This window comes from Excalfactoria chinensis, chromosome Z, assembly GCF_039878825.1.
Source record: "Excalfactoria chinensis isolate bCotChi1 chromosome Z, bCotChi1.hap2, whole genome shotgun sequence".
NCBI lineage: Eukaryota > Metazoa > Chordata > Aves > Galliformes > Phasianidae > Excalfactoria > Excalfactoria chinensis.
The window spans coordinates 49,198,415-49,211,040 of NC_092857.1; the positions used below are offsets into that span (position 1 = coordinate 49,198,415).

General features: G+C 34.8%; 1 protein-coding gene across 1 annotated transcript in view; it reads right to left on the minus strand.

Moving 5' to 3' along the window:
* The window catches only part of FBXL17 (F-box and leucine rich repeat protein 17), a 293,402-nt gene that overhangs the window by 194,445 nt on the left and 86,331 nt on the right, over positions 1-12,626 (minus strand). The window contains exon 6 of the mRNA XM_072360283.1: positions 4,053-4,183. Within this exon, the coding sequence (XP_072216384.1) occupies positions 4,053-4,183 (131 nt within the window). The remainder of the gene's footprint in view (positions 1-4,052; positions 4,184-12,626) is intronic.

Consider the following 12,626-nt stretch of genomic DNA (forward strand, 5'->3'; position numbering starts at 1 on the left):
ACCTGACTATAAGTACCTGATAATTATGCAGAAGATCCAAAGGAGAACACCTTTCAGATAATGCTTAAAAGGTTTAATAAAATTAGAATTAAGAAATGCTATGATTCAATTTTAATGAATTATGACAAATATCACATAATACGAAAGTACAGCTTCTCTTCTGGAATACTTCTCTATACACCAAGACCGGGTTATGCAAAGATACAGTAATAAGTATCTGTGCTCCTGGAGCAGGTCTCCAATCAGACAGACCAAGCTGCTGGATACTAACATGAAGCATTAGCATTTGTCATCACCACAGATTAAAACACACATTTTTGCTTGTGGGGAAAAAATAAAAAAATAAAAATAAAAATAAATAATCTAGCAAAATGGTTTCCTACATGTGTAGTTTTAATGTATTAATGTATTTTTAATTAAAATAATTTCCATATCAAACATGACAACATGAAGAGCATTACATTTTCAGAAAGAAAAGATTACTTTAGCTGTTTTTGCCCTGGAAAGTAATTCCAGCATTCACTAAACTTGGATTTTATTGAAAACATACAGTAAGAACTGACCTATTTTGTTGATGTTCATCTCTGCTACTGCTACTGAAATGCTGGAGCATCCACATAAGGCAGCAACTTTGGGACTAACCTTAGCAAGTGATCACCTGCTCAGAGCATCTTCAGCACTGTGTCCTCTAACCACCACGCATCTAGATCAAACCAAATACTCCCAAGACTTTTCATGCCTTCATCAATTCACATTAACTCATGTAGGCAGTCATCACAAAATTTCTAAACTCTCCTCTAGCACATGGAAGACCACATTAATAATTTACTCTGGCAAGCAACAATGTGGAAAACCCCATATGCTCTCTGCCAACAAATGCAATGCTCAGTTCTAAGAAGAATGAGTCTGTTTTAGTGATCCAACTGAAGAAAGCAGATGGAGATGCTTCAAAGTAGAAAATGCTCATGTTTCCCGACTCTGCAGCTGCACACTTTCACTGTCAGGTTACATCCCAGCTTCCCATCGTTTACTATGTTTCTCCTGAATTTCTTCCATATCTTGACTTCCTGACTACTAAACTTGTCAAAGGTCTGCATTTCTAAGTTCATCCACTTCAGACTCCAAGAAGAAATCTTACCACCAGGCCTGAACCAGCACAAAGAGACTATTCCTTTGTGTCATTTACTCTCATTTATCTACAGTGCTATTTCACAGAAGCACCACAAGACAACAGCATTTTATAAGAGCACTGGTATTAGAAGATCAAATTCAAGCTACCCATCTGTGCTCAAAGTTCAGAAAGGTGCTATGGTAAAAATCACATACCTCTGCAAAACTATGCAATATGTTATGTCATGCTTTGCTGAGTCTCCTTAGGGCTTTATTTCTAGATGCCGTTTGAATTGATGCTGCTTTCTGCATTCGAATTTGTATGAACAATTGCAATGACCATTAAGAAACCTTGAAAGTAATAAGTTTATTTAAAATCAATCCTCAGAGGAATCGTTATGTTTGTAGATCTCAGTTTTACTCCTCTGCAATAAAAACACTTAAAGACAAATCTTTTGCATACTAAAAGAATTTATGGGTTGGGGTTTGAAAGTAGAAACGGGAATATTTCTATGATGTATAATTAGCGTATAAAATATATAAGATATACTTCGATATATTTGGTATATAAAACTTCTGAGGCAGCTATATACCTGCAAGAGTAATCGCTGTGTTAGATTAATTGAACTTTCTAAGATCTTTTTTAACTCTCAACTTTTAAGACACTGTTTTACAAGTCATTATAGGAGACTTATATTCTTTAACTTTTAAAATGAATGTCAAGACTACTTCAACTGAACATATTTTTTGTTTTAAGTAAAAAGAAACTATTTTTTTACTGCCCTATAAATGCCTTGCAGACATACACTTCTAAAAACAAAAATATCTTCAATCAGAACATAGGAATAATAGTTCTTGCTAATTCCCACAGAACCAAAATTTTGTGCTTGCCATGCAGAGGTCTTGCACTCTTGAAAGTTTTGCTTCCTTTCAGTTACTTAACAAGAATTGTAATGGTGACAGAATCTGATATAACACTGTGTCATCTGTAAGAGAATGCAATAAATATTCTGCGGCAACTGCTTTGCTTGTGGAAAGAATCTTTATGGAATTCTGGAAGCAATAAAGAAATCTAAAGTGAAGTTTTAAAATAAGAGATTTACTTCAGTTGTAAAATCTACTACTATTCTACTACATGAGAACTTTCTGGTTTTACTTCAGTCACGGTTCTGCACAAAGGAATGAAGAAAAACGGTTTTCCCTGGCTATAAAGAAAATAAACAAACAAAGCCCTAAATGCTTTCTTTAATTTAAAAAGCCAATCATTTTCTCTTACACTACAGAGAATTAAGGTGGCTTAGTAAGTTTAGAAATAGAAGACAACAAGCTGGGTTGATAATTTTTTAAGGGAAAAAGGGGGAAAACTAATTCCATTTGCTTTTTAATGTCATGAATCTGGTATATCTTAGACTGGTACTATCTTCTACGTGCTGGATAAAGTAATCAAAAAGTCTTCTGAACGATATAAAAACACAGAATATCCTCTGACATCCCTTCTGACTAGGAGCTATGGCCTGCTATCAAATAAACAAAACAGCAAACAAGTTCATCATGCCTTAGATCACTAACAAACTAACTGAGCTTAAGTAAACTTAGATTTTTATCAGTTCTTTGCATTTCTGAATGTTCACCCATCTCTTCAAAGTGAATACACTAATAATACTCTGTTGAATGTACCTCCATATTGATTAAAGGCTATTGGCCATATTGTATTCTTTCCATATTGTTTCCAGTAGCTTTTAATTCAGCAGTTGTGGAGGGTGGGGGAAACAACACAAATTAGTCTTTAGAGCTAACTGTAAAATGGGAAAAAAATCTTAAACTACTGAACAACTACCTCTCAATAAAATTTAATGAAAGTGTTCATTATTTTCCATATTTTCTCTGTTACCTTTTATCTGGAAGATAATTTGAATAACTAATTTAAATCTGTAGCTATCTCTTATTTACTATTTAAGCTTTGAAAACGTACTGACTCATATGATAAGAAGCAAAGCTACAGAGGCAAAAGTCAATGATCACAACTGCAGAGTATCTGTCAGTGATGGAAACAGTTTCCTTTTCTTGTTCAATTTCTTAACTCGGCACGAGTTATATGCATACAGGTAACAGATGCGCTTCATACTCTAGTTCAATAATAATCTACATAACAGTTTAAAGAACCACTTAAGTGCTTTCAAGGCCAAAGTAAGAGTCTCCTTATCCCTACCCCCAGCAATACCCAAACAAACAACCCAGAACACAGCCTAATAAGCAAAGAAAGAGGCGCAGTAGTAAAAATTCAGTGGTAGTTCATATTCAACACATTTCTATATTACTAATTGTAGAACATCATACTTTCATCAAAGTTTAAGCTTACTTTCTGTTGAGAACATTCCTGAAGAGTTGAAAGAGAGCATGTTTGAAAAAGTCCATATGGAAGAAAAAGTCATTCCAAGCATTCTTTCCTTTTTAATATCCCAGTTATCCTTTCAGTCTTATTCTGCTTTATTTGCCAAAAGGTAAAGGATGTTATGCTTTCTAAACATACATAAATTTGATTACTTAATGTTCAAGCAATTTATTTTTCTTTACACAGACAGAAATATGCTTCATTGTTCCTATATGTTCAAATCGGTTTAAATGCTCTCCACTTACTGAAAGATACACAGTAAATGTACTTTTCAGTCATACACATTAAAGAGAACATTCTCGTGTAGTCTACAGCAAACAACCAATTAGGGATGCCATCCAATTATAAGCAAACTCTCCACAACAAGAACACATAAGAGCACTACAAGGCATGTTTAGATTATTTACCCACACCAAACAAGAACAACTCAAAAAACAGTTTTATTTTACTCTTCTCCTCCAACCCCCAAGACATGAATAAGCATTTTCAACTTCTTACAATACAAGTTGATTTTGCTTTATACTAGTATTAGATGCCATAATGAAGTTACCTGTCATTAATGATCCAGTTCAGACACAGATTGAGGGAATTAAGGTTTTTGCATCTCTTTACTATTTCCATCACTGTTTCATTATCCAGTTCTGTAATATGACGTAGATCCAGGCTGGAAAGATTTCTTAGCTGTTGAGAGAGATACGACAGGAATAAGTAAAACATTCTTATAAAAAAACTTATTCACATAAATAGCGGTTATAAAAACTTTTATAAGTTTTTTAATCATGTGTTTGTGAAATCTAGTCAAGAAAAATGAAATTAATGCGTTTTCCACAATAATAATAATAATAATCAGGGATAATTATCTAATATAACTTAAGTATCTGAAAATTACACTCTCATTTGCAATTCAGACAAGCTTTGAGTCACTCTTGTGACATCAAGAATCTCTTGTTCACGGTCCAGTCTACATAGTGAAAGGTCTCGGCCTCCATCCTAACTTTCTGTACTGGGTGTAGAACACCAAGTTGGCATACCAACTAATTTATTTAAACAATAAAGGGCAGTAAAGAACGGCAGGACAGCACATTTGCGCTCAAATACATAAATGTGTGTGATTAAAGACTCAACAGTCCAGGTTTTCAAACTGTAAATCTCACACACTCTGTGAAAAATAAAACATGTATACATTAGTCTTACCTGTACAGTCATCAATAACAGCTTTGATACTCCCAATTAAAAAAAAAAAAAAAAAAGGATCAGAGCAGATGATCTATTATTTATGCACCAATTAACCTGATTTGTTCCTATTATAATCACTATAATGTCCTTCAAAAGCAGACAGAATCTTCTTACTACTTTCGTGAGCTATGGATTCACAGAAGGAAATTTATAATGATTTTTGCAGCATCCTCAAACAATAGATCAGTTTAATCATAATAACCTCCAAGTGGTGTTTGCTTTATAAGCTGTCTGAAATAATCTCTGTTATACTCTGGAAAAAATAATTGCATTAGGTAATACTGACACTTAATTAAATTTACCTTCACTGTAAGAGAGAGAAAATAATCCTATTCAGTGATTTAGGTCACTAAGGATTTGATTAAGTAAAGGCATACAACTGAGATCACATAACTGGTCCACTTCAGTAGTTAATTATTAAGTCAATATATTAAAAAAAAAAAAAAAAAAAAAAGTAGGTAGTCTTCTACAGAAACTGGTATTCTCACAGTTAGTCCCAAAAGTTTTTAACACTTTCTGATCTAAAATTTGAAGATAAACCACATATTGCATCCCACGATTGTGCTGAACAAGCATAAAATTATGGAGCCTGACCTCTGAGAGACAATTGCAGGCCATTTCTAGAGGAAACAGGAATAAAATATTCCTAGTGTTAAAAGGTACAGCTGAGCTGCTTGTTGCAGTCCCACTGCACTTCGGTTTCTTACTTGCTGGTTAGAGAGAAAGGCATATGACTAATACAGTGCTGGTAAAGTGGACAGATATTGTAGGCTCTGCACTCCATGCATAATTTGAAATGCCCTGTGAGAGCAGTATCTTCTGCGTACATCTTCTGTGCATCCCTCACAAGCAACCTCTCATTTTTTTCCTTAAGTTATGACAAGGAGAAGCACAGAGCAACTTGAAATATCCTCACCTTCATTATGTTAGACAATTCTGTCTTTGCACTGTGTTGTCAATAATTTGTTCAATGCCTATGACATGTTTGAATCCCTACATGAACCTCAAATACAAATTAATGATTCCTATCTCAAATATGCTTCCTGAAATGTAGAAATCACTCTATTATTTTTATTTTGCAAATAAACAGCATGCACTAAATCCGAAAAATCATTACACATGTGTTTTATGTATCTGTAGCAATGTGTGTAAAAGATTTCTCCACTTTGGGCAAAGAATCTATAAATATCAACACACAGTTGAGATAGCTTGTTTCTAGAAGTTCCCCTGTAATGATTCTGCATAAAATACTGCCGCTGACTACCCCAACTCACAGAAAGTCAAGAGTTATGTAACATGCATATGATTGCAGCAGGACAACTTTACTAAATTCTGGTTTATAAGATTCTTGCAGTGATTAAAATTTTAGTATGTTACCATGATTTATATCTGTCTCTATGCTTATCTTGCTTTAAATTATTTACTGCCATATTCTCTATTCATAAAACAGGGAAATGAGGCACAAATACAGTGATTATCATTACATTTGCAGATTTTTATGGAAATGCTACCTTTAATTCTCACATCTAAAACTATTTCAATATAAAACAACTTAACTTCTCTGAAGCTGACAATTTGGATAGTTGGGACATTTGATTCATGAATGCATAAATCCTAAAATGAATAAAGCATGGTTTTGATCAACATTTTTTCACTGGAAAGGATATTCTGTTACTTGACAACTCAGTGTTAGGGCAAAAGAACTAAGTTTTCCTTCATGACCCCCAAACCCAACTCAAAACAGATTTTCTTCATATAGAAGTATAATCGTATCACAAAATGTTAGGGCCATTCTTTTACATATGTTTTTTACACTTTTCTCCAACTCTTAATTCTATAGTACTGCGAAGAACGCTTTTCATAAACAGAATCTAAGCTCAACTCTAGCAAGCAAAATGCTTTGACATTTAATTTGACAATAAAATCCACAGTGCAGATAGCAGATAGAGGGCTTAAAGATATGAAATGAAAAATAAAATGAAGAATTAAGGATGAAGAGGAAAAGTTAAACAAAGTTTGTTTGCTAGATACATACACAGCTGCTCTATGTTCCTAAAATTTTGACTCAGAACTCTGCTAAAACTGTATGAAATATTGTAAGAGTATTCAGATTTTAGGAGGAGTCTGGTTAGATGAATCAGATTAGGAGGGAACAGGAGGTTGCTCCCCTCCCCTCAGTTTCACAAATTGTCAGACAATTGACTGCCCAGGACAAAACGGATTTGCGAAGAGATTGCCTGTGAAAACTTATAGAAAAGAAATTGCACTGCAAAGAACACATGCAACAGAAAAACTTATATCACAAAATGGCTTGAGGCAAAAGAAATTTGAAAACCAGAGTTTCAAATGTTTGAAAAATACATTAAATTAAAAAAAATAATTAGCATTATTTTAAAGAAATTATCACTTTTGAGCATTAAATATTTTAAGTTATAATGGCACTTTTCTTTAAGTTTGTTGCTTAATTTAAATGAAATTTTATGGAAGTCCATACATTTAAAGATTCAGAGATTATCATGACATTTCTGTACAATAATGCTACTAAGTTCATTATATTTCCATCGCTGGAACTGAAATATGTGGAATGCAAATCAAGAAACATTTGAAAACTACTGAGGCCAGGGAAGGAGAATGAGACATAGAATTCTTGAATTGAATCTGTGAACATTTAGGATCTATTTCATATGCTCTGGATAGCAAAAACTGGATTTTCAGTTTTTCAGTGTAAAACTGGATTTTTGTTTTTCAGTGTAAACGCATCTACTTCTGTAGATATTTGTATGTTATTGTAAGGAACTACAAATAAAATGAATTTGATTTTTTTTTTTTCCCACACCCATAATTCCTCTGCAGATATGATTCCTTAAAACTAAAACAATTCATATAAGATCATTCCTCTTCAGAACTAAAGCCAAATTATTTCTGAAGAAAACTATTTATAAGAACTTAATGAGCTTTAAATTCACATCTTCTGCTAATTAAGCTTAATTTACTTGACTCTCTCTGTGTATATATGCCATCAGGGAATAAAATGGTCTCTGATTTAAACCCTCCAAAGGAAATGTATGATCACAGGAAGTAAAGAACGAGCAACCAGAAAAAAGAATTTAAGTTATGGTCATGTTTTTTTCGTTTAATTTTCTTTTTTACCATTAGGTCAACAGAATCTGTTAACCACATTTTAAAAAAGCACAAACATTGATTTTGATTTAAGAATACGCTAAAGTAACAGAACCATATTATTATGATATACAGTGTTCATGAAATAGTAATCACATATGGTTTAAAAACTGGAAAATAGTTATGGAAGGATCTATTTTACAATAGACTGATTCAATGTTCTCCACATTTGTGCCATTTAATTTAATTTCTTAAACGGTGCAAAGCACTGAGTTTAAATCCGAAATGCTTAAATAAGGAATATGTGTTCAAAAACTGTGTTAAAAGCACAGCTGAATTTCACAACTTACAGAAGACAAAATAATAACTTGGTTTTGAAGACCGTACAGAGTTGTAACAAAAAACTTAAAAACTTAATTGAAAAGGGCAATTTAAAAGATGTATTAATTAAGAAAACATTTATTCAATATATTCCTTTCTTCTGTCATGTAGCACAACAACAGGAAAGTGAAAGACATTTGTATTCAAGGTGCTATGTCTTCCAAACTGAATGATAATTATAATTCAGGTTTTTCAAACTCTTGCATGCACACTTTCATAAGCTAACCTGCAGAAAATAAATATACCAGCTTCCTTTCAACTGATGAAGCCCACTGTAAAGCAGCAATAAGCACTACCTGCATTGACGCTTAAGCTGCATATATAGTACTTCAGATATAAAAGTTGGAATTCATAAACTGGAAATAATAGTTGCTGTTAAAACACTTTATCACTGAGTCATAATTTACTGTCTATGTTATTTGCTCTCAAGTACATCTAATGAACCATTTCTGTTTTGGAAATTTTCATATGCCCACAGAGTACTGAAGCCCTTTCAAATCAACATTCTCTGCAATTTCTTTTTTCTGTTTTTTAAACTCAAAAAAATGCAGTTACAAGAATTGAATTATTATAAATGGTGAGAAGAATCTCTTAGGATGGACACTGTTAACTTCATGTACCAGAATGGTCAGGTTTAGCTTTACATGATGTAAAAAAGTTGTCGTGGTTTTATGATTTTTGGTTGTTGGTATTCCACATCACAGCATCATGTACTGCACTGGGAGTTAAAGAGTTAATGCTCCAGTTCTGGGTACCTGTCCCAGAAGAGAAGAACTATGTCCCCCAGAGGACTTTGCATTCAGAGAAGAGGTAAAATCCATGGCAAAGTCTCTCCTTTGCCAGCCATGACCAGGCTCTCCTCCCTTCTGCTCATCCTCAACACACATCTTGCCTCATCATTAGAGTAAGGCCTTCAGCATTTGGACACTCTCATTTCATCTAATTTATATCTTCTATTCTAGTTTCTTTGTGTTATATGGTATTATAGTATGTTATCTTGCATTCTGATATCTTACTTAGTAAATTAGTTTGTTCCTTCTCAGATCATTGTCACTGCTTTGTTTTGGGCCCATCTCTCTATCCTTTTCCCTTATCCCTTTGCAAGGTGCAGATCTGCGGTGCTCTCTACCCCTCCAGTCATGGAGCTGGGCCAGATCAGCCCATAAACTGTTGACAAAGGTTCTCTTACATAGGACGGCCACATTTTCAGTATGAAGGCAAAACCCACAGCAAATCTCACAGAATCATTAGGTTCAGAAATCCTCACTTAAGGAATTTTCCCCATGATCGGAAGACTGATATTTAAAAGGACATCTTAATTAAATGCAAGCAGATTCAAATAAACTATATGCCTCCTTGTGAAATAGAGCCTATTTTACTAATAGTATAAAAATAAAAAAATTAAAAAATCTCCAGACCTAGACAAAGAGGGAAAATTATGTTAGGAAGAAATAAGACTTTAAGATTAGAAAGTACGCTGAAATATTACCATAAAAAAGAACAAGTCCGTGTATTTTATGTTAAAATAAATCAGTACCTGAAGAAAGGGAGCGCACAGCACTTCAGTTTAGAAAAGGCTCTTGCACAATCAGTCTAGCCATGTGTACATGATAACATTAAAAACCTGTCAAGTGTAATGTCAGTTCTGAATAACTCCTCAATATTTGGTCTATAAATCTGAACTTTGAGTGACCTAACACTGGCCACCGACTCAGGCATTTGTATGATTAGTCACGGCCTCAGGTACATTATGAGATAAAGACACAGATAACATTAAAAAGTTCTCCAAGATAATACAACTTTATAATATGTCCAGTTAGGATTCACACTTATTTCGATGATGTCTGTAATAAATTTTACCCAAACACCATCCTTCAGAAGTCCACATTGTAGAAGTACAGATAGAAATACACAGCTACAAAGCAATTACTCCAGTACTTATGTCAGAACTCAAAGGAAAAAGACAAGGAAATCACTTTGATAAACAGAATTATATCTCATTATTTCTCAACAAAGTTGCGAAATGTTGGACTAATTGTGACACAGTTTCACATATTACAGTTACAAAACATAATATTCTAAACCATCAGAACAAACTCCTGGATACAACTGAGAGGCCAAAAGTCTGAATTGGATAAACACGCTCCTTCCTTTCCTCCCTCTCCCTGTCTGTGTATGCAATATGCAGTGCTTCTCCACTTGCTCAGTAATCATCTACTTGCAGTATATTTTATGTAGTTTGTACTAACATTAAAGAAGTGCTAAAATGATAACACATTTTTGCTCAAAAAACAAAACAAACAAAAATAAACAGCAGCAACAACAACAAATATTATTTTTAATATCACACTGATCAGGAACAAAAATATTCAAAAGAAATATTGAATGTTTCCCTTTTTCGAGAACATAAAATTCTTTCACTACTATACTCCATGTTAGATATTTAAAAAGCTTTGTGATTAAGCAGCACTGTAAAGCAGAATTTCTACGTGCCAGTATTTCTGAAGAGGAGCTAACATTACTGGAGGGAAGATACAGTAATAATAAACCACTCAATTTTTACACCTCTGTCAGTCTCAAAGGAATTTCACAACAGCGGTCAGTGCTGTTATCTCTGGTTTGCACGCAGGAAGAACAGAAGAGTACCTGCTCTGCACAGCCTTGCAGGACACATTCACAGGCCAGTGAAAGCTAAGAACAGATTCCACATTCTCCCAGAATATGGGTAAGTATGACCACTTATGACTGCTTAAGACCATTTATGAACTGCTGGTAACAAATGTACAATATTTATAACAAAACAGCAAGATCATTAACAGATGAATTCTGGAAAAGACAGACACAGCAGTTTAAGATAAAGCTCTTGTTCTACTGATATTTGTCATTATTCCCCAATAACTGTTATTTCCTACAAACAAAAACTGTAGAAATGAAATGTGTGCTGGTGCCAGAGGCTTCAGTGCAATTCACAGTTCTACTCAAAATTGCCTGCTGAGTGAAGCAAGTCATCTGGATCTGGCAAAGGCACATGGAAACAACTATCAGTGTCACTACAGCGAGTTTAACAAGATACCACTTTTCAATAGTTTCACAATTAAGAAGCCAGACCATATCACATCAGAAAAGGCGTGTCACACAAAAATTATAGTTGATGAAATAATAAGAGATATTCAGACTCTTCCTTGAACAACCTTTAACTTCCAACCCAGGAAAAACTCTACTGAAGTTACACTTTAGGAGTAGGACAGCAAAAGCTCCTTTTAACCCACAGAATACATTAACAACATCAGGCATTTCAGAATCACTGCTTTCAATCCAATAAAAACCTTGCAGTGAGCAATGACACACTTTTTGCTAACAACGTTCCACTTGAAATTACTGGTAAACATAAACTCCTCAGTCATTTCTGAGAGCTTAAAGAGGTGTAATGTTCAAAGCCACTACCACCTTCCCAACATTGGAATCCTAAAGAAAGTTTATACTAACAAGATTGAAGAGAATGAAGCAGGAATCCCAAAGTCTCATGCCTTAACTATTCATTCTGTCTGACTTTGAAGCTTGTAACAAAGCTGCTTCCTAGAGATTTTTGGAAGAACTGTGTAAATAAGGATTTTTCATCATTTATTACTCTTAGACAAAATGAAATCAGAATTAAATAATAAGAAGAAAAATCACAAGAAAAACAGACAAAAGCACACACTGGAGATGAGTGGGTGGAGAGCAGCTCAGCAGGAAGGGACCTGCAGCTGCTGCTAACAGCAGCTCAGCATAAGTAGCAGTGTGCCCTGCCAGTCAGAAGGATAATATCACATACTGTGGTACGTGAAACACAGCACAGCTAGCTGAGCAAAAGAGGTGAAACTCATTCCATAGTAGTGTTGGTATGGCCTTACTTCAAATACTGTGTGCAGTTCTGGGCTCCACAACATAAAAAGAATGTTCAAGTCCTTGAAAGCATCCAGAGGAGGACATCAAAGCTGGTGTCCAGGCTGGGAGGCATCTCCTGTGAGGAGGGGCTGATGACACGGGGACATTCAGCCTGGAGAGGCCAAGAGGTGACCTCAGCTCTCTGCAGCCCCCTGAGGAGGGGAGCAGAAGGCTTAGGCCAGGCTCTGCCTCTGGGAACTGGTGGCAGATTGGGAACAACACAAAAATGCACCAGGGGAGGTTCAAACTGAACACTAGGGAGAATTTTTTCACCATGGGGTGGTCAGCCACTGGAATAGGCTTCCTAGAGAAGTGGTTGATGACCCATGCCTGTCTGCATTCATTTGAACAACGCTATAGGTAAAATGCTTTACTTAATTAGTGCCAAAGTGCTCCGTTGAACTAGATGGTTGTTGCAGATTCTTTCCAACTGAGCTGTTGTGTTCACTGTTTACCAGAA